This window comes from Amblyomma maculatum, chromosome 5 (genome assembly GCF_055883805.1).
Source record: "Amblyomma maculatum isolate TAMU_Amacu chromosome 5, ASM5588380v1, whole genome shotgun sequence".
NCBI lineage: Eukaryota > Metazoa > Arthropoda > Arachnida > Ixodida > Ixodidae > Amblyomma > Amblyomma maculatum.
In genome coordinates, this window is record NC_139348.1 from 118699334 (window position 1) to 118722591 (window position 23258).

At 41.9% G+C, this 23258-nt stretch overlaps 1 protein-coding gene across 2 annotated transcripts; it reads left to right on the forward strand.

The window, feature by feature from the left end:
• Positions 1 to 80: 80 nt before the first annotated feature.
• On the forward strand, positions 81 to 21992 carry LOC146189329 (ADP-ribosylhydrolase ARH3-like). Of its 2 annotated transcripts, none has more exons than XM_084604179.1 (9): positions 81 to 314; positions 4747 to 4813; positions 5568 to 5672; positions 7920 to 8125; positions 10213 to 10324; positions 11484 to 11700; positions 14968 to 15146; positions 17734 to 17905; positions 18914 to 21992. In XM_084604179.1, the coding sequence occupies exons 2-9, from the start codon at positions 4776 to 4778 to the stop codon at positions 19160 to 19162; spliced, it is 1278 nt and encodes a 425-aa protein (XP_084460305.1). In that variant the 5' UTR covers positions 81 to 314; positions 4747 to 4775; the 3' UTR covers positions 19163 to 21992. The 2 variants fall into 2 exon arrangements, with proteins under 2 accessions (XP_084460305.1, XP_084460306.1); XM_084604180.1 differs by lacking the exon at positions 81 to 314 and adding an exon at positions 383 to 561.
• The last annotated feature ends 1266 nt before the right edge of the window (positions 21993 to 23258 follow it).

The window sequence follows — 23258 nt, forward strand, 5'->3', positions numbered from 1 at the left end:
TGGCTACTCGGTTTCGGTTTCGATCTTGATTGGTTAAATTGGTTCTTTCGCGTTCATCAGAATGCTTGGTGGCAGTAACAGCTGCTTCAGTCTGGCCGTGGCTGATTACAGCGTTATAACTCATGCCTACTAAGCGGACAGTACATCGATCACCTACAGCAAACGAAAACAAATAGCATCATCATCAACTCAAAAAAGTTTGACAAGCGCCATAGGCGGTAATATTGAAACCTCGGTAGTTTCTTTTACGGTCCCTTGCATAGTTTCATTTTCAGCCAGGCGTGGCAGGTGTTGGCGTGGTCATCAAATTTCTGGTGAGTGTATTTTAATTTGCATGACGCGGAGCATGCGCACCATTCTGTAAGACGTGTGCTTTCATGTCGTGTCATAGCCTCCTCTCTAAAATAGAGGAGGCTATGGTCGTGTAAACGGAAAACGACGTCGTCTCAATTCACAACGTGCGCGGCTTTGCGCGCTCCTGTGAGCCAGCCACACGGTCCCAAATAACCGACATCATGCTTTCGCGCCTTCGCCACCTTTTTGCCTCAGCGTTCGCTATCTGTGAGATGGGCTTCCGAGCGTTTATTCATTTCTTCTTTGTTCGTCCACTGGGGGGCAAAATAGTACGAATTCAAACCCTTCTATAATCATTTTAACCTGCTTCATATTTTTTTTTTTTTTTTTTGCACGAGTGAGCGAAATATTGTGTATGATTCACTGTGCGCGAATGAATCAAAAGCGCGGACAGCCAGAGCCGTACGGATGTACTGTCCGGCAGTTTCATACGAAATTTGTACGCTGGGTCCAGCGTCGTCGACGTCTGCCAATGCGCCCGAACGCTTGACAGCACCCTAGCACCCGCTTTCCATGCCGATATCCGAACCCACAGCAACACCGTACAGAGACGGTTCGAGGGAGCGGAATGCAGTTTTATATAATCCTCTTGCTCATTGCATTTTCACTGTGTGCGATCAATCTTCATAGTGGGTGGAACAGCGTGAAGAGACGAAATACACAAGAAGGGAAGCACAACAGACGAGAGCTGTTTCCCTTCTTGTGTATTTCGTCTCTTCGCGCTGTTCCACCCACTATGCAATTGTACCAACTCGCTCAACTGTTCATCCTACGATCAATCTTCGACCAGCGGATGGCCTCGGTCATGGATGTGCAATAAATGACTGCTTCGCCGCGAACAACGAACAAGGCGAAACAACAAATAAAAGTGAGGCGACCCGGATCGGCGCTAAAAAGGGCTTGATCGCGAATCGGAAGTCCTGTTGTTTTTGCATTTCATCCCTCTGTTTTTCGCCCCTATCCATCTCATATACGAAGCTGTGAACCCAGCACACACGGCAGAAACTTTTCACAGGCACTAGCGTGCAACTCAAGTCAGCAGTGACCACCATACGCGTCCACATATTCCGTAATATAATGTAGCCCGCTCTTAGTGCTTTTCTGGTTACTTCAATGAAAAGTTAGCCATCAAACCAAATTATAAACTCAAAAATTTCACTGTTTCTGGCATGTTCAGATATCACAAATTGAGTTTGTTAATTGTTGAACGGAGTAACATGCATACAGACCATGGCACGTAGTTAGCAACTGCTGTTTTCAACATAGTGTTGAACGCCTTGTGCAGAAAATCTGGCCTTGTTGGCATTGTGAAGAAAAAATCACCTGCATAACTGTGGCAAAGTGATATGGCTGCAGGTAATGCTTGGTCAGCAGGTTGTACGATGTCACGAGATGGCAGGCACTGTAAACTCAGGCTTCTCGTTTGAGATGGGAATTGAACCTTCTAGGAGTCTTGGGCAAGGAGCAAGACAGGCTACTCCCAGGCCACACAGGTATGTCTGTATGACTTGGTTAAAGTGGGGTTTTGTACAGTTGGATACAACACAAGTCTGCAATAACCACCGCACACAGCTAAGAAAGCAGCCTGCTGTTAAAGCTTTTCTGGCGACCTAAAAAAAAATTGTAACAATCAGACCAAATTGCAAGCTCAAGAGTCTCTGGCATGTTTGGTTGAATATCAAAAACTGATTTTGGTTTTTTGTTTAGCGTGGTTCTATTCATGCTGCAAACCGCTGCCCATAGTCATGATGTTGTATCACACTTTAGGCATCTATATATTGTGTGATCTTTCACATAATGGGGTAGCATTATGACTGGATGTTCATGAATGTGCACTAGATAATAGAAACGCCAATTGAGGCCTATGTGCATTTCATTTTGGCTCAGTGAGTACATGGGAATACATGAAAACAAAAGTTCTTGAAGCAGCTCTGCATTCACGTCGTCCCTTCAGGAAGAATGACCAAGTAATCCCAGAACAAATTGTGAAAGTATAAAATTCCATTGCAAACATCACATATTTTAGGGCACTGCAGTAAGTGCGAATGACCACCCACTCTGGTGATACGAGGCATGCATTCCAGAGTAGCCTCTCTCTTTCTTCCCTAAAAACACGAACCCATGTCCATCATAAAGTTTGTCTTCCCATCTTCTTTCTACTCTATTGTCTCCGTCATTGCACTGTTTTAAGCATGGCAGAGCATAGACAAGTTTGGGAAACCTTGCCTTGATTGCCTGATCTTGGAGGCTATGGCTTTTGTGGAACTCTCACCTATCTCATCTTCTGAGGCGTTGCTCTAGTTTTTTCACCTTTGTCGTAAATGGGAAAAGATTATATTCTCTTGCGTATAACGTGATGATCCTCCGTTAACATGTTGGGGGTTCACATCAGACGACAAAGTTTGGTTAAGTGGGCCTTTTAGCTGAAAACTGCCTGTCGGGCTAATGTATGCATTAGGGGGTTGGGCCGAGGGTCAACCTGACTGCAATGACAGGTTAAGTTGACTCGGCTCATTCAACATAAAGCATGTAATATGCTGCTGTGAGGCTGCTCTTCCTCTCTTGCATTTGGTGTGGATGGGCTGGTGATCCAGGAGACAAGAGCTGGGAACTGTTTGTTTGGCGGATTCTCCTCCTTTTCATCGTCTGTATATACTTCCTAGCTCAACTCTAGATGTAGCTGCAATCTTGGTCCAACAGAGTCAAGTTCATATCAATCACCAATATCAATCACAAGCTCAATCACCTTGTACATGACAATATATATGTGAGCAGCAGTGGCGTAGCCAGAAATTTTTTTCGAGGGGGGCTTACGTTGCTGCTCAGCCTCCTCAGTATCGAGATACCTGTCGCCAACCTGTCACCTCTCAACTGCGCCATAAATTCTGCATGCCGGGATGCAGAGATTGCAGGGAAGAATAGTACCATCCAGGACTTTCGTGATCCATCGAGTATCCTGCACATGAATTGTTTCAGACGAAAATCATTCGTTTAATTTAACAATTGCAGAACTGAAAATTCTTCACAGGCAGTTTTTCAGCCATATACAATTAACATTAGCTCGAATACGTAGTGTTCTTGACGGACCCGCGGATGATATTGTTCTCTGCACTCTCTCCAGTGTGCTTATAATTTTGATTATAATGCAGCATCTGCACTCTAACAAACTAAAGTGTTACGAACAGACGAGGACTCTCAGCAGACCACTTCAACATAAAAACACCGAGATTCAGTGCGAACAAGAGGCCCGAGAGGGAGAAGACAGCGCGGCGTCAGAAGATCGTGTTTGGCCTGTGGAGGCTGCGCACGTGGCGTCACGCTCTCTCCTAGTTTTTTTTTTTATTATTATTATTTCCCCACGCATTCCATCTCTGCGTGCTTTATCAGCTTATCTAGGAGTATGGCTGGTCTCCTTTGTATGGTCCGATGGATGATTTCGGAAAACTAAATGCACCTTTCGCTTTTTTTATTCCCGCAGAAATCTCTTTTTGAGCGTGAGAAAGACATACTGGAGACAAAGTCCAGATTGATTTCCGGCTCTGGTAGCTGTTTTAGTCTGCGGTGTATGACAGTACAAAAAAATTTCGGGGGGGGCTAGAGCCCCATAAGCCCTCCCCCTGGCTACGCGCCTGGTGAGCAGGTCGGGCTGAGTCTACCCAACTGCTGGCTTAGTCTGCTAGGATCAGGCTCAAGTAAATATATGTTGCAATCTCTAAGGGCAGATTAGCACCCCGTCTTTTAACAGCTATAGCCATGACTTCATAAGTTAAAGCACTGTACTATAGCACCACTGCTCGATGCATCAGTGTTAGCATTTTTTGTTTGTTTTGTGTTTTTGCAACAGCTGCAGATATTAGTGCAAATAATCAATTCGTGTTCAATTTGTTTCTGCCGCTATTGGAATCATATTTGATTTGGTTTAGAAAAACTAGTATTCGCACGCACCCTTCAATGTGATATGAGATGGTGCCTCTGATTTCCTTGTCGTCTTCTCTGTTGAGCATTAGTATAATTAATATGTTGCATTTGAATCCATCTAGCACGAAGGGCTTAGTACAAATGTCAGATAGGATTTGTATTACTTCCTGAAATTGTGTTCTCACACTTTTCCAGTGCTGTAAATATTTTGGGGGCCTGATTATGTAAGAGGAGAAAAGGTAGCAAGCACGGATGGGATCCTGACATTCCCTTAACGCCGTCTAAAATAAAAAAAGACAGAATAGCTGTAACGCACATGTAGTGTGTAGATCATACAAATTCTCAATTGTAGGTGAAGCCAAAGTGTGTCTCACTCTTTGCCTTCAACCCCCTCGTTTTCTTGGTATGCTTTTGTGATGTACTACATTGTGTATCATGCAAGGGTTTTGATTGCTGTCTTTCTTATTCATGCAGTGGCGAGTTGAATCAGCATAGCACGCAATATGTCATCGGTTCATGAAGAAGAAATGAATGAAACCAGGTCTGTAGTTTCATTTTTGTTAGTGGAAAGAAGAGAATATGTCATCTAGCGACCTAGTGATGCTGTGCATTACATGGAAAATAAGTGTCTATTTCTGAAAAATAAAGATCTTGGTAATGTTGGCGAGGCATACGACATTTAAATAATTTGGACATTTTTCCACTCCACTCAAGTCTGAATTAATGAGATTTTACTGTTGTTTATTAGGTTGCACTGCAGCTTTTGAATATATTTTATGCGTGTGAAAAATTGTCTGTTGTTGTTAGAGGCGGGAGTTTCAAATATATCTCTCTTGTCGTAAATGTAACGCAGTTCAGAGCGTTTTCGTGCATTTTTACGATGTGATTTACTGTTTTACACAAAGCACCATGGAATATTTTGTAACACCCTCTAATCAGTATGATCCTAGGAGCTATCACAAATTCACAAGCATATATCCAATGTGAATGAACTGCATAAAACTAAAAATGAGGTTAACTGCAAAACTAAAATCTTCTTGAAAAGAGGAGATTAGGTTGTAAAAGCTGTGAAAGTTTTGTTTAACTATCATGGACAGCAGAGCAGCGGCAGTCACTGTTTCAGTCCTCAGTAGTATTCCAGTTTTATATATTTTTTTCTAAGTGTATAAAATATTTTTTTGCGAAATATTTTTTGTAAGGAAACTGTTGCATATGTCATGATTTAATTTTTTCTGTGAAATGTTTTTTTTTTTTTTCTCTCTCTCTCTCTCTTATGGCCTTATTTTGTGTTGCAGGAGGATCCCTGTGAGGAGCAGAGGAAGGGGTGCCCGGAAGAAAGAGGTCCTAGAAAAAAGTCAACACTCGAGAACATTTTCTTCCCCAGTGCTCCACCGTCGAAGGTAGAGCTTTGAGAAATTTTATTACCCTTTCATTTTTATCCTACGTTATTGTTTTTGTGCAGCTTCTGTCACATGTGATGTTTGTTTTTCATTGGTCCCTAAAGAAAATAGGAAAGACAGTTCATATACGCATAATGTTAGTTTGGAGTTAACTGTGCAATCTTCATGTCAACACCATTGTGGGCATTGCAAGAATTTTAAAGGAAGCGGTATTTTTTAAAAAACAAATCGGAAGGTAGCTGACATGTCTTCTCTGACAAAAGATGCAGACCCAAATGAGGTAGCCTTGCATAATTCAAAGTAAACTGTGTATATGGCAACAATGCGTAGTGAAATATCCTTATAACATTCTCTTGTGGGTCCATGTGCTTTTGCCAAAAACCTAATATTTAAGCAAAGTTAAGAACATACTCAAGGTTACAACATTTAACCGATTCTGAATAGATACGAACACCTTTGTTCTTGCTTTAGGCTTTTGCTGTTTGTCTCCGAATTGGAGGTCCTGCCTGGTCTGCCTCATTAATTGCTTAGTTGTGTATTAATTGTTCACAAAAGGAGGTGGCTGGGATCCTGCAACAGACATTAATTAATGTCATTTATGAACACCTTTGAACAGGAGGTCCTGCCTGGTCTGCCTCATTAATTGCTTAGTTGTGTATTAATTGTTCACAAAAGGAGGTGGCTGGGATCCTGCAACAGACATTAATTAATGTCATTTATGAACACCTTTGAACAGGAGGTCCTGCCTGGTCTGCCTCATTAATTGCTTAGTTGTGTATTAATTGTTCACAAAAGGAGGTGGCTGGGATTCTGCAACAGACATTAATTAATGTCATTAATGCTGAGCAGCAACTTGTAACATGTTCTTTAACTGTCATGCTGCAGTGGTCCAAGTTACTTCTCTTTTAAAGATACAAGTATAGTGCTGTAGGCACCTTGGGGTATTTTTGGAGTGAAACAGCAATGTCAGAAATTAAGTGTATATTTCAGTATTCAATAGTAATGAGGATTGAGTATGTAGGAATAGCATCAGTTGAAGGCAAGATATACTGCTGCACAGATGACACTGTGCTCCATCAAGAAGGATATATACACAGCTGAACAGCCAGAGCAAGCAGCGTCCAATGCAGATGGTCACTTTGTCGTCTGAATTCTCCAAGCCTATGGTCTGACAATATGATCGTCTGCTGCGTGATAGTTTCCTGCAGTTGTAAATTCTTCCACAGTATATGTGGTGCACAGTGTGTGGTTATGAGCGTGGTGAAAATCCGAGCTGGCCTAACTGGTTTAAGGAACAAACTCCCAGTTGATACTAGTTGAGTCCCAGTTGGAGTCAATTGTGAGCCAACTGGGAACCGCCTGGCATGAACTGGGACTTTGTTAGCTACATGGAAAATGTACAAAGGTCAGTCCCCTATGAAGAAAAGTCCTTATCAGCTGCTGCAGGTTGTTTACCCTGGCTTCAGGGTCAAATTTCATGTCTGTATGAAAAACTTCTCTTGTCGTGCCTTGTGTTCTAGTTTTCACTTTGCCAGATGTAATGCTTTTTCAGAGTGAACTATAACTTAAAGCTAAAACAGTCATTATAATTGAAATGCAAATTGCTGTCAGGCTAAAATTTTTTATTTGCTTCTTCAATCTAGACCCTGAACATTGCACTGTGTGAGTGTATAAGTTTGTTTTCTTGAGTCTCATAGTTCCTGGTGCGAAATTTTGTAGCCCTTTTAAAGTGTAACGTGCATCTACTTCTCGTAGAAAATAGCAAGCTTTTTTCTCTCCTAACCAGCCGGACAAAATTAGTGACAAGATTTCAAAAAAACACAGTGCTCAAAACAGGCGACACGGAAGGAAAACAGACGACACGGAGATGAACTAGCTAGCCCCCCAGAGCGTAATATTAGCGACAAAATGTTAACACCGCATTTTATGCAGCATATTGTACCTTTAACCTCGTCATTTGATTATTAGCTGACTGTCAGCTTGAAACCTTGCGTGGTTAGTAAAGTTCAGAATTTTCAACATTTGTGAAGGCAGATGTGCGTGTTCTTTTGCATCTTGCCTATAAGCACACCTTTTTATTTCTTTCATTTAACTGTGAATCATGAAAACAAACAGAGGCACGAAATGCAACAAACAACATGGAAAATATTGTATATTGTGTGTCATGTTTTGTTTCTGTGTGCCACACAGTCCACATGACCTCACTGGTCCCAACCAGATTTCTGACGCGGCTCAAATTCCTTTCAGTCTGGGCGTCTCGGTTGGGCTTAGGGCAAAGTATCAGGGCTGTATGGTTGGGGCCTTGATCGGGGACTGCCTGGGCTCGCCGTTTGAAGAGCTTCCCCGCCGCCACGTGCTGCCCACTTCACAGCTGGACTACTTTCTAAGACGCATCCGAAACAAGTCAGTTCGAGCTGATAAAAGGGCGGGCCGCAGGTTTACAGAAGACCCAGGTATGTTTCCTTGTTTATTTATTTTTTTATTTATTTACAGCAGTAGCTGCAAGAACAAGAAAGGAAAAAACGACAAAGAGAAACATGAGGCAGTTTTCCGGCATGAAATGAGAGGGCTCTCCTCCTTTTCCTTCACCGTGAGAAGGAGGAAGCTACAAAATACTTCGCTGCTAAGGCAAAAGCCATTTGTGACTCTTTGCATGCCATGCATGAAATTGTTTTAGTAATTAGTAGTTTGGTGTCTTCTAACTAGTTACAAATTACTAACTAGACACTAATTAGGTACCACTTAAGTTGTTTAATCATTGTCGCGGAGAGTCACAGTGCTTCGACATCTTTCGTTTGTTGTGACGACATCATCTATGATTCATGATTTTTGATAACTTTTGACCCAAATTATAAGTTACTCAGTGTTTGTAAATATTAGTTACATTTAACTACATACTTTTTAACCTAATTTGTTACAAATTTGATATTTTTCCACTCACTCTGTGATACTTTCACACTCCTTTGACTTCCGTCTGATGCGACGTTCACAGCTATCATTAGTTTTTCACGTCTTCTTTTACAAAAATTATATCTTTTTTGGTGAAGTCAAGCATTAGTGAGCCTTATTTACATGTTCCTAATCTAATTCAATACAAGTCCATTTTGACATTTTTTGTGGTATTCTGACGTCCGTGCTGTTTGCTCATTCCTGTGGCTATATTAATGTCCGCACTATTTCGATGCAGATTTGACACTTTTGGCTCAAATTAACTAGTTACTCTATATTTATCAAACTTGTATTCTTGGATCATATTTTTCCTCCTCTAATTCGTTTCCTCCCACCTTTATTGATTCAGGCGATAGAAACGGGTGGACATGTTTTGGGACCGCATACTTTCTGCGCATACCCATGCACCTATAAAGGTCGCCTTAAGGGAAGCCATGCTCTCTCTCTTTGTATTTACCTCACTGCCGTGGCCATATGCAGAAAGGCCACATACATTATGCAACTGGGGTTCTCTCGGAAGATTCACTACTGTGCGCTTGGCTGGGCAGGTGGAAAGATCTTCAGACAATGCGGGCTTTTTGCGTTTTTTTGAGCGACATGGAACTGGACTCGTGTTTGTGAGACAAATTACTGTACCTGTGTATCTATGTTATACCTCTTCTCATCACATCATCACGACCTTCTCTCTCTTCCTTTTCACCTTACATGGTGCAGGGTAGCAGGCCAGATGCCCAACTTTCTGGCTGACCTCTCTGCCTCCCTTCCATTTCATAAACACATCTATCCATCTAACTCTATCTATCCATCCGTCTGTCAGTCTTGCAGGATGGGAGTGTGCGTGAGCAGAATGCTACGCTGAAAGGGCGAAGGGTATGGCTATGTATGGTTTGTGCCCCCTTAACCCCTTCGACCCTGCTCTAAAACGGCCGACTGGCTTTACGACACAAATAAGGTCGCTGGTGGCAAAACTTTACCACAACACTGCTGACCCCATAGCAACGCCCAATGAGTCTTTGCACTCTTTTCTCTCTTTACTCCCTGTACTGTGCATGTCATCACCACAAGAAGTGGAGAGAGAAAGAAGTGCTAAGAAGAGAGAGAGCAGTCCCGTCAAAGCCCCTCTCCTGTCTGTGAAATATCTAGCACCCAGTGATAAGCACACAAGACAGCATTTGATGGCCTTTGTGAGTAAGGCATATGTCTTGTCTCAGGCTGTGGAATTCGGCATGTGTGACAGTATTTTAAGCGTTCCTTTAGAAACAGTAGCCATTGGCATGTTTTCTTTTGTCTACTGCTGATCGCTTGCTAAGATGGCTTGCACAAGGGCGGGGCACTATGTAGCATGAGCCTTAATCTGTAATTTTAGATGAAATATATATTGATATTGATCAAAATATATTGATATTTAAAAAAAGAAAAGTTTGCCACAAGTTGTTGCTGCATATTGCACATGTGATGCCCCGTATTTCAACTTAGAAGAGTTTTCATTGTGTAATTGTGTTTGGCATGGGCTGAGAACCCTTTTGCTGCAAGCAATAGGGTTGAGTAAAAATGGAGTGAATTAGTATTTGTGATGAATTCCTCTTTACAGGTCACAGGTATGGTGGCTACTACAGGTACACAGATGACACTGCCATGACTCATGCTCTCGCACAGTCGCTGATCGACTGCAAAGGATTCGATGCCAAGATTGTGGCACGGAGGCAAGTCTTGTTAATTGTGCATGAAACGCTGGATGCGCGCGTGCAGTTTACCAGTAATTGCCCGTGCTGAGAACCTGTATAACATCTTGCGCTAGGTAAAGTGGGCCTTACCTAGTGAAGAACTTGAGTATTTCAGATTGTGCATCCTTAAGAAGCTTGCATGAGCACGCATAGGTTTCATTTATTACTAGTTCAGAGCGTTTGGTGAAATTTCTAACTCTGTTTTTATAATCTGTATTGAATGATAGCGTTTCCAAAAGTTCGTTATTGAACGAGGTATGAAAATTTGTTTTGCTGGTTTGTACCATACTCTCTTTCTTTTGCTCCAACACAGTGTATGTGTGTTTCAATATGTCTGTTATGTGCGATAGTTTGTGTCTCATGTTGATGAAAACTTAAATGCTTGTAGGTGCTTGCAAACACAAGCATAGCTGACAGTGAATGTTTTAATAAGGATATCCTCATGGAACTATTTAGTGCTACTTTTTTTGGTTCACTGACATTTATTTTTTGTTAGAGCTGAATGCATGGAGGCGTTAAGTATTGGCTTACTTTTTCAAACATTAACTAGAGAAAGAGATTGCTTATCGATCACGTTGTCGTACCCGCTGTGGTTACTCATCGCTTTGATGTTTTTGGCTGCTAATGTTAAGACCGCCGGTTCAGTATGGGTGTGGTACCTGCATTTTGATGATAGCGAAATGGGACGATACAAAAATGTGATGTAAACTCACATTGAAGAACTGCAGATGGCCTCACTTAATTGGCATCTTTTCACTACAGCACCCCTCATCACCCGTGTGTGTCACTTTGGAGCATTAAACTTCACGTTGCGTTGCGGCATTTTGTATGGAGTAATGTCATCAGTGACATGACCTATCGGAGGACCAGAGAATAAGAGGGCGAGGGTGTGGGTGTCGTTGTCATAGCTGCATTCCCAAGAGCATTGCAATCAGATGCTCAAACACGTAATCAAGTGAACATTCTGAAAAAGTAGCCTAGAACCAATTCAGTTCCAGACAGCACAATATGCTGGCTTAATAGTGGAAATATGTTGGCAATGCAGTGGCCCAAGCATTTTTGTCTCCTGGGTTGTTGCAACATACTGCATAGGACAGTATGCAACACTCACCTGTTTTACATTTTTCTTCGTTTACAGGTTTACGGAAGGCTTCTTTGGGAGCAAGGACTTGAGATCTGAGTACGGTCCCAAAGTGAGAGCCGTGTTTGCAGCTTTGGCCAGATCAAAATATGAAGACATCTGGGCACCCGCTGAGGAACAGTTTGATGGCACCGGCTCCTTTGGGAATGGTGCTGCGATGCGCGTCACGCCAGTTGCACTGTATTACTATGGAGACGAGCAGATGACCGTCAAGGTGCGTGAATTTATGCTGTAAATCCCAGGAACTCGAAAAAACACAACAAGTATCGTGTGCCACAAAAAATGGCCCTTATCATTTTCGCCATATAAAGAAAAACGGGGCTTACAAAGACAAAGCTTTAATAAATTAAAAAAGCCCGTAGATTAAAAAAATTAGCTATGGTTTAGCTTGTGGTTAAACCTAGAGTTACGCGAGGGATATCTGCATGGCTACGCTTAGGTTCGGTTCGAAAGTAAAGACATTGCTTTTGTACATGGTAGTTGACTCTATGGCTTCAGCTTTATTTATGGGGTAGTCCGAAGCCCTCCACCACGGCACCTCTTTCTCTGTTTTCACTCCCACCTTCGTCATGACGCGATAGCGTAAGCTATCAGCCAACATATAAAGGCCCGCTTTAACCGAGCCGTACGAACGTGCCTGTATTGCCTAGGGATAATAGTGCTCGGCCATGTCAGCAGCCAGCTACCTCCTGCCACTTCTTCTTCTTTCTTTGCTCTTTGGACAGGCACGGCGAAATGGGGAGACTGTGGCCAGTGTAGCTCTCGCAACATAACAGTTGTCTCTCTCTGAGGTTTGTTTTAGCACGCGAAATTTGGTGACGTTGATACCAGTGTTTGTGGGGATCTCAGTGGCTAAGCTTGCATTCACTTTTGGAACAGTGACCATGGAGTCCATTTTATTGTCGGTGCAATGAATTGGATCTGGTTGAAGAGGAGAAAAGAGTTCCGTTCTCAATTCCAGTTATCTCAGCCATAGATGCTGGCCAGACATCACTGCAACCAGAAACAGTGAATTAATTCATTTTTAATGAGAAGGAAAAAGTGGATGGAGCTGTCCCAGGTGTTGCTCACTTTGGTGACTTGCTTTGATTGCACAAATTTTTGCAAATACTGCCTTGGTTTTTTCTTGGGCAGGGTAAATTGTTTGGCATTTTACGTTGAGCCAGGAACTTGGCAATCTTCGCCGGCTGCATGCGTCCACTAGATGCTGTTGCCTGTTCGAGGAACACAGGCGATTCGACGGAGCCTAAAACATGTAAAACCTTACATTCTTTCTTGTGTATCATGATGGAAGGGGTGCTAAAGCAGGCTTTCCCACTCCTTGCTTATTTGGTGCACCTCTATTTATTTACGGGCGATTGTGTCTTTACTCTTGCTCAGGATACAGGTCTCTTGAAGCCTCAATTGTTTCACATACCTTCTGTTTTCTTTGTTGAAGTGAAGCGGCATATTTGATACTGTTCCATTTTTTAGTGACAGTTTGGGCTCTCATAAACGTTTGGTTTGCTGTTCGAACAATGTAAATTTCTCCACACGTCAATGGTATACTATTCACTAAAACCAAAGCAGCTAACTCCGCAAAAGGATTTGCACGTTTGTTTCAACAGTCGATTTTCATAGCATTCTCCGAATTAATCATCTAGCACAATGATGCCAGTGTTCAGGCGGCAAAAAAAAAATAAACGCTAGGGTTTTTATTATAGGTAAACTGAGTAGGCCACTTTAAAGCCTTCGCCCACACATGGAAAGCGGTGGAGATTGCGACGTGCAATGCACGGTGTGAGAGTGTGTTCCAGTGTAACACGCTGGGCGGTTAGCTTGAGTGAGAGCTACCAGGTTGCATACTTGATACAAGAAATTTCTCGGCTGGAGTCCGTTCCGTTCCGACTGTTTCTTTGTTTTTATGCTGAACTTGGCAGCCGTGCTATACTAGGCTGATAAGGTGACTTGAAGGACGAGCAACGCATTGAATTGGTGAGCCGGTTAGGCCTTGTGAAGTAGTACGTCCACAATAAAGCAACAGGAATTTCTACTTGTACTTCGTATCATAGCAGCTATGCACAAACTTTCCCTGAAGCATATTTCACTTTCGCTTAAACATAGCTTTTATGTGACCAATATAAATGCATAATGATTCTGTCGTTAGTGAACAGACCGCTGGGTCCTAATGCAACGTCACATTACTGGTAGTCAGGAATGTGTATGCAATGACAAGTGGTATATAAATGTCATGTCATCCCTAGTCACGTATAGTTTAGTCGTGAGTCCTAGTCACTTGGTCATGCGTCTGATCGGAGGTCAAGTGTTCATGACTATGGAGTCCATGGCTCATGTAAGTCAGTGTCATAACCATGACTAGTGTCTAGTCATAACACACAAAAGTGCTGAGTCGTGACACCTTACGAGCTACTAAAGAGCTGCCAACACACATGCTTTCACATTTCTCCAATGCAAACCTCTGCAGTGCTCTCAGTTTTTTTCTTCATTAGAGTAGTGTGCAAGACAATACTGTGCATGAGTATACATTACCTATCCCAATTAAATAATTCATAACGGTATTTTCTTGTCGCATACTTTCAGTTTTGCCTGCTGAGCAATGGGTGTGATGTCGCAGACAAGTTGAGGTCGCTTAAATCGTGCAAGAAATGTGATATAGTTGCTGCTTCTTTGTTTTCTTGTAAATCCAGCTCGTCGGTTGACTTATGTCAGGGCTGGCGCAAAATTAATTTAAAATATACTGAGCAGAACGACGCTGCAGATTTTATAGGCCTCATGGGATCTGTACCCGTCAATGACATAAGGGCTGTTGTTTGGCGGTTGAAAGCGAAATTAAAACTGAGCAAGAGGAAATATTAAATAGAAATTATTTGCTACATGGCTGTCCATGTTTTGTAATGTTGTGCGCACCATTTCAGAGACAGAACACACAGCTAAAATTTCATCACTCCAACCCTTTAAACCCTGTATACCATACTATACTGACTTGTACCAGTACTAGTATTAAAGGATAGGCAAGGCTATTATGCCATGACATGGTTAACAGCCCATACTGGCCTTATTGATGTAGTATTGACCTCTAATGTCATTTCTGTGAATATGTGAGCTGCTGACCATGCAGCATTAGAATGCTTATTTTTTCTTTCTACGTGACTGGCACGGTTTGCAACTATTATTACTCACAGAATTTTGTTGCTTGAATAATAGAGAGCGGGAGTCGAAGAGTAAGAAGTAGCTATTCAGACGCAAGACTGGGTTTTTTAGATAATGTTGACTGTTCGTGCATCACGGGTAGTTCAGTTGTCCTAGTGATATTTTCTAATATAGTGAGGCACACAAGAGCCTGAGCTAACTGGCTCAGATTTTTACTTAGCTAAGTGAAAATAAGTCAACTCGTGTTGTCCTGCCAAAAAGAAAATTGACATATTAATTCCATTATTATTAAATCTGCTTGTTTGTTATCTATTTGTTTGTTTTTGTGCAGATTGCTCAACTGCAGAGCAAGCTGACGCACGCCCACCCATTGGGCTACAATGGAGCAACCCTGATTTGTCTGGCTATCCAGTTGGCCCTCTCGTTGGACCCAACCAAGGAGCTCGACGTGGCACGATTTCTTGACGCGCTGAAGTCACGGATGCGCGACATAGAGTCTGAGAAGGACAGGTGAGTTTAGTTCTCTACAGGCTTCACCACGAAAAGTGCGTCTTTTTTTTCCCCAGAGGGCACCACTTGAGTCCGAGCACAATTGATGACCACGTCGTGGAGCGATAGGAAGTCCTAATCTGAGATGATTGCACGCGAACATGACAGCAAAACGATGAACTTGACTGTGTACAAAATGTCTCGGATGAATACTTGAGCAGTACACGCTGCTGACGGCTTATTGAGGTGCACGCTCGCAACCCGTAACGACAGGTCAGAAACGAGCTTTTTCACTTTCCTCGGAGAGCGGCAAAGCGCTGCGTCCATCGCAGAGAGTGCTTATTTTTTTCTTTTGAAGAGGCGGGGAGACACACATCTTTAGTTATCCTGAGTCTGCAAACAGGATGTTCACATAGTACGGAAACAAGTCAGCATCAATGTCACTTTTGGGCCTACAGCAATAATTTGCGCTCTGTGTGTGCTGTGTGACTTAGAACAAATGGAAACTACCTTTTTTTGTTGGGAGACTGTGTTTAAGCAATCGACGAAGAAGCTGTTAGTAATCATAATAAATAATTAATGCGATTTTTATTATTTTTATTTCTCTCACCATTAAGTTGAAGATGTGATAGTTTCGGGCTTACCAAGGTCAGAAGTGAGCTTGACAGGCAACCAACTTTTGCAGCTTGTAGCTTGACAGGCAACCAACTTTTGCAGCTTGTCGGCTGTACAGCTTGGTGTTATAAGTTCAAGGTCAAAGGATGGGAGAAGGGGGGTAAAGCCTTGCTGTGGTGGCTTGTTTGTTGAAAATTTCATGTTCAGCATTTCTGTGCTGAACAAACTGAATCTGAATTGGAAATATGCAGAAACACTCATGTGCTGTGCGATGTTAATGCATGTAAAAGTACCCAGCATGGTCATAGTTGAGCTAGACCTCTTCACTATAGTTAGTGCCTCTTTCATTCTATTTTCTTTCTCACCTTCTCTCTCTTTCTCAGCACAGTTCAGGTGTATTTCGCAAATGAAATGGCTTCCACACTGGCTAAGTCAAAGTACAGTTTACAGTCCCCTTGCAACTATATATGTTATCCTCGTTTGGGAATATTTGGTTCATCTGATTTCCTGCTTGCTTTCTACTGATGTGAAACTGAAATTAAAGCTTTGCAGCATTTTTACACATTTTTGTGCACAATTTCGACATCCGTGGCTATTTTGATGTCGGCACACTATATATCGACGTCCATGGCTATTTTGACGTAGAATTGGCTTTTCTGGCTATAATTAAATAACTAATTATTCCACATCAATGAAATTTTGTGCATGGAGACATTTTTTTCACGCTCTATCTCATACAGCCATTGTTTTACTCACAAGTCACATCATTCTTCAACAGGAACGATGTGACACCCCCTGCGGACGGGCAGTTTCTGTGCACGCTCATAAGCCTAAAAAGCTTTCACCTTAAAGAAAGGAAGGCCACAATAAACGCAAAAATATCTAATAAAACAATCTTTCTTATTCAAAAACTATGTAATGACCTTGATGTCGGTTCTATGAATGTCTAGTGCATGTCCAGTACACTAGAAGCTAGTATTCAGACATTCTTATGTTCTACGTTGACTGAGGTCATAAAAAAGCTTGTAATTCTAAAGAACCACAGCAAACTATGCATTTTTTGCACGAACTTGAAACAAAAAAGTGAACTGTTACAGAGAGTAAGCCAGGCACCTCATTTGGAAAAATCTCTGCTGCTGTTGTTGCGGAGGTTACTGCAACTGCTGTGAGAAGGCATTAAAATGGAGTGTGATTTGAAGGACAAACTACGTATACTTGGAACGAAATGAAAATTGAGTGTCCCTGCATCTTCTAGCCATTACTGTCTTAACCCAGGCGTTCTCACACTGGGTTCTGTAGAAACCTTGGATTCCTTTGTGAGCTTTGTAGGTCCATTAACACCTTGTTTATTGCACGCGTCAATTCCCACTTTTCCTTCATTACTCACTTTGTTTGGGGTTCGAATTCAGTGCGGTTACTTCTAACTGACTGTTTCACTCTACATCTGCTGTCCAGTCATTATTGTTTATTTGGACATAATGTTTTGATGGACTGTGTATACATGTGCCTCTTTTTTTTTTTTCCGAGCTGTGGCTTGCAGGGTTCTTCGGCACTTTGTGAAAGTCATTTGGTTTCCTTTGAGTCTAGAAAGACTGAGGGCTCCCTTCTATATTCTTCATAACCTACTTCTATATGTACACAGTAGTTTGTAACAAGATATTTATGCATGCCTCCAGTTTTTCAGTCTAAACTTTCTACTGTGGACTTGTCCTATTATAATGCTTTATATTTTTTTTGAGTGCCAAGGTATTGGGCAAATAGGAGGCAGCCACGGTGTTGTTCTTTTTGTTTGTGGTTCATGTAGTGAGTAGTCTCAGGCAGTGCAAATCATTTGCATTATACCGGCACTATGTTGGCTATTGCAATGGTATATATTGGCCCATCCATTACCAACGTAGTACCAAAACTGGGCCAACGTTGGTCCATCGATTTGTGCTGCTGGGGATAGTATGCTACTGTTAACTCGTGGCTTCTTCTTTTGCTGCCCCTGCAGCTTCTATGGTCCCAAACTGGATGAAATGAAGCGGATGCTTCTCAATCGTTATGAGGATGCCCCACCTGAAAGGGTTGCAGCCGTTTTGGGCAATGAGGTCACAGCAGATCGTTCTGTGCCAGCAGCACTCTATGCTTTTCTCCGCGGTACACGGCCATTGGCTCGTTGCAAGGTGAGGAAGCATGGACTTCAGAGGCCGGTTGCTGTGCTAATGAATCATATTCATTGCTAGTTTGTGGCAGTTTGATGTGAAATCATCAAGAATTAAAATTTGCTCATCAAGAATTAAAATTTAGATATGTTAAGTGCTGTGAAGGGACACTGGAGACAGTAATCCTGTACAGATTTTTATTCTAAGTAAGAAATGTTGCTCGGTTCAGGAACGTAGCAGTTTGGTGGGCCCTTTGGTTTTGCATGTCGGGAATAAACAGCGCAAAAAGCGCGAGGACGCATTTAAAGAAATGACTAGATGCACGAGCGCTGACTTAAAGCAGTTTTATTTCAAACCTTCGGCCCGGAATATATAGGGCGAACAACGTCAACTTTGTGCATGTGCGCCAAGCGGAACATTCAGACATCATTAGAGGTGCACAAGTTCCTTTTGGGTGAGTGTGAAGTATCGAAGCCATCAATCGTTCATCAGTTGTTCATCAAGTCGTCAATTGATTTGAATGCTCTGCTTTCTGCACATGCTTGATAGTCATGTTGGCCCTGCATATTCCAGGCCGAGGTTCGAAATAACACAGTTGTAAGTCAATGGTTGTGCATCTTGTCATGGGTTACTTGGTTCTTCGTGGCTACTTTGATGTTTTTTAGCTACAAGAGGTTAATTTATTACCAAAAAGTTACATTTAGCAGTTGATATTTTTTTTTTCCTCATACTCATGATTTGAAACTCATTATGTGAATCAGGACCAAAAGAATACTCTGTGATTACCGCTAGGCAGTGAATAGCGGTCTAGCCTAGACTCGGGAGATTGGTATGTAAAATTGGTTCGACGTTGTAAGGATGTGTTTGTGGAGACAGGCAATGGCGGTGGTATCTGCATTCAATTTCTTTGTCTTCAGTATCTTACAAATGCTTTGTTTCAACTCGAATTTATTGTCAGTCTTTCCGAGCTTTTCTTATAGCGTCACCTACATTTGTGCACTAACAATTTTACTCACTTTCTTTTGCCAGACGTCGAACGGATTTGTTCGGGCCCTATACTTTGCGATTGCAATGGGCGGAGACACGGACACCATTGGTACCATGACCGGCGCCATTGCGGGCGCCTACTACGGCATCTTCCGGGTGCCGGTGACGATGCAAGGCTACTGCAAGGCCGAAGGTGTAGCAACGCTTCTGGCCAACCAACTTCTGGCGGAACAACAAGCGGCGGCCACCAGGAATGCCTCACAAGGGCATAGCCGAGCCACTTCGACTTGATTCATACCTGTCTCGGACATTGAGGGCAGTGATCTCCACCATCATGTCACGAGCTTTATTGAGAGATCTGTCTCTGTTATTTGATCTTTTTGCTATGAGCACCAGGGAGTGAAAAGGACATGCACCTAGTGCGAGAGAAAAAGTAGCTTATGTAACTACTGTTGAAGTTACCGTCCATCTCACTAGTACTACTTGCATTTGAGTCAAAACTAGTTCGACCATCCATATGAAGTAATTTTCACAATAGATTCAAATTACGCAAAAAAAAATGAGGGCATAAAATGAGGTGCGAATTAGTGCTGAGATAATGTGCCACCTGACTGATTAGCCGCACGTATTGGCACGCAAGTCAGTTATAGATTTTGAAGCAGGAAGCAGTATTTGTGCTTCTCTGTGTGCTTTGAATGAAAGCCATGTGCATCTTTAGTCACGAAGGAGTGAGAACATGATTGTTGGTCATTAAAGAATGAGCCGCTCTCATAGCACCTGGCAGCTTTCTTAGGCCGCACTTAAAAAGTAGGTCTGTATGCTCGTATGATGTGCGTAGATGGCGACGGGAAAAAGAGGTTAGGTCGAGACTTGTCAATAATGCGTGCTGAGTGGAAGTGCTGTGCAATGCAGGTAACTGAATCTACTGAGCAGGAAAAAAGAAAAAAAGATGATAAGAGTTTGAAGAACTGGTACCTTGTGCAGAGAAAGTTGCTGTTTTTGAGTTTTTGGAAGTGAAATGTGAAATGAAGTGTATGCTAGGTAAAATGGTTGCCGAATGTTTTTATGCCAAAGAATGGCTCACCCCAGCTATCTTTTAATGTTCCTTATGTGTTTTTGAGTGTTTTATTTTGTATTTTAAGCATTTTGTACGGTAGAAAAAATGAAGGCCGGGGAAGAAACACGCACAGGCAAACCAAGCACTGTCTATCAACTGAATTTTTATAATCTTCAGTTTCTTAAAGCTTTCATTTAAAAAAGTGGGGGGTATATTTGATTTCCACATTGAGTGTCTCACGTGTTGCGAAACCTTCGGTGGCGTTACACCGCATAGATGTGGATTATCTTCACGGCAATCTACCATTGCAGCGTGGTTATGTGCATGTGTAATTTGGCTTGTTCCATTTTTTTTTTTTTTTAATGCCTTGTGCGCCTGCACGAGACTGCGTTTGAAGCCTTTTTAAGCACGAGTTTTTAATGAAAAATTCAGTTGATAATCGGGGTTTAGATTGTCTGTGCGTATTTCTTCCCTGGTCTTTTGTTTTTGCACTGTGCAAAATGCTTGATGTTCAGTATTCAGTTGTGTTTTATGTGCTTTTTAGATGGATCACTACCATGATAATTCATGGCAACTCTTTGTGGCAGTGAAATGAAGGCTTACAAGGACAAAGCATCTACACCTGCGTGTCATTCTGCTAAATACTTTGACTACAGCACATTGCGCTCTTTGCAGTAGCTTCGTTGTGTGGCTTATGTTACGGGCTCCACCTGTGGAAGCTTCTGGTAATGAGACATGCTCACAAAATTCTCTGTAATCAAGAAAATGGCATTTTTATGGAAGCTTTGTGACACATGTGCCTTAAAGAGCCAATATTGACAATATAAGAAATGTTTTGACTGAAAATTAATATAACTGAAAGCGGGCAAAAGCAATATAAAGGTGTTATGGAGTGTAACCATTCCACTCATTATGTGGTGGTAATCTCATTACTGTTGGTCTTGTGGTTTTCCTTTTGGCTGCTGTCAGCAAGAATGTTGTATGGTTGTATTGTTTAATTTCTGGTTAAAAATTAATTGTTGCTTGTTAGCCCTTTCAGCGTTCGCGGCGTACGGGAATGCCAAGAAGCAAGTGCGCACTGGACGTTTCCTGCACTTCACGCTTCACCGCAATGCTTCAGCGCTCGGACTGTGCAGTGAAGCACCCTATGATGCAAAGGGACTGTTTCTTGACTGAGGTTTGACTGCTTACTGCATCCGACCATGAAAAGTCGAGAAAAACTACTACGGGTTCCATAAAAATGCAGACAACCGTCATACAGATGTTCAGCAGATGAAATTATTTGATGTATACAATTTTCGGTGTTCTTGTTTACGGCCATGAAGTAATTTGAATCTTTTTGATAATTCCAACACTTTTTTCGGTTAGTTGAGTATCAAGAGCATGCTGACACTGTATTCTCCAAGAATTCAGCCAGGAATAAGCAATTTTGTTGGTTCCTTTATCTTGCTGAACAAAAGAACAACAAAAAAAAAAAATCTTGACTGACTTTCTACGAAGTCAGAAAAAAAATCGACACTGAAAGGGTTAAACTTGCCAACATGTATGCTTTTGTTCAACACTATTTCATCTATGGGTAACTTTTTCTTTATTTTTTAGTGATGCCTTCTGCACAAGGTATTTGATACTGCACATACGTCTGCATAGACAGACAGATCCATAAGTTACTCTCAGACAAGCTTTTTCTAATTGCGAATCTCTAGTTTGGAGCAGTGAACTGTCCTCAAGATGCAACAGAGTTGTTTTTGAGATGAGAAACGAGAAAATGCTTTTGCCACAACACATATCTAGCTTTCTCATTTGTTCCTATAATATACTGTGGTCTCGCTTTGTTAGGCAGTTTCATTGCCTTCTGATGTTTGTTCCTAGTTGTGTTCAGATAACGCTTTTAGATGGCATTAGTTACTGCCTGCAAGAGTACTGCTGCTTGTTTCTCATTGCATTATTCCTGGATGTGATGCTGCTGTTGTGTATTGTTATGCCCACAACATTTTGAATATCAGGGGCAATAACAGCTTTGTTTTTACTAAAATATGAATTATGAAAATATATTAAATATATTTTCATGTGTGGTGTCATGCCTCATTCAATTGTTTCTATGGTGTGATCAGGGTCTTTGGAACTATTCTTTAGTATGGGGGTAGGGTGGAAAACGTATTTTTTATTGTTGTATTTGAATATAGATTATATTAGTTTACACTGCTTGGAGCATTTAATGTAAAACCTGAGCTAAACGGAAGCTTTAGGAAGGTGTCCACATGAGTCATGATCGACTCCGTTAACGAATTTGCATTCAGCCTTTTACTAATCTGTTATTCGTGTTTGCAAAGAGAGGTTGACATTTAGCTGCTTCTCTTGGGACATAAATGGTTTAGTTCATTCAAGCAAAATGATTTGATACTGGCTATGAAGCTTAGCATTCGTATGTTTTACAACAACATCCTAGAATTGGAGTGTTTGTCAGAAATTTGGTTTTGAGTGCAAACAACTGGAGACAGGGGGTAGGGATGGGTGTAACAATCCCCTTGTCTTCCCTGTTCAGGGTCTATGGACACGGCGTTTAAATATTGCACAAATCCTACAACCTGGAGAAATCTGGGCGGTGTGGAAACTCGTGTAATGAGGCTGTGATCTCTGTCATGCGACTTTTGATGGGCATTTTACGTTTGGCATTTTTCATTTTGTAACTGTCACTTGCGGTGGATGTTGAAGCTGCCCCCAGGGGGAAAAGATTACTTAAGGGTAAAATGAGAGAAGGGCATCGTAATGGAGGGCGTTAGATCTATTTAGATCCCATTGGTCATTCTTTAATGCAACTCATTGCCTTGCCTCTCCCCTCCTCATCCGAGAGTGAAAGCTATGGACAGTTTTGGTTCATTGAGGTGTGCGCAAGTAATGATGCTGAAACATGAATATTGGTTCAAGAATATGTATCTTTTCCTGCGATCCAGCTAGTGTCGTACCAGAGCCACACAATTGAGTTACGAAAGAAACTACCTTTAAATTCCTGCACGACGCAGTGCCCCACTGAGGTGCGAAAGCCATGGCATCAAAAATACAACAGCGAGATCATTCGAAGTAACAGTCTCATCGCTGGTGTCAGAAAGCAAGCTCCCAAGCAGGTCTCTCACAGTACAGAAATGAATCAAGGAATAGCTGTAGTCATGGTTATTTCTTAATGTGCGTGCACACTTTTGAAGTAGATGTGCGAAAATTTCAAATTTTTAGCTGTAAATTGAGGGTGTATAGTGAAAAGCGTCACAAATCATCACATAGTCTAGGTGGGCATACAGGCAGTTGGAAATGCTTAAAGCATAGCGCTGAAAGGAA

Bases quoted from the DNA above. Each gene is read 5' to 3' on its own strand.
- LOC146189329 (XM_084604179.1), top strand. From the start codon at position 4,776: ATGTCATCGGTTCATGAAGAAGAAATGAATGAAACCAG. The intron at 4,814-5,567 runs GTCTGTAGTTTC...TTTGTGTTGCAG, and splicing joins GAAGAAATGAATGAAACCAG to GAGGATCCCTGTGAGGAGCA. The intron at 8,126-10,212 runs GTATGTTTCCTT...TCCTCTTTACAG, and splicing joins CAGGTTTACAGAAGACCCAG to GTCACAGGTATGGTGGCTAC.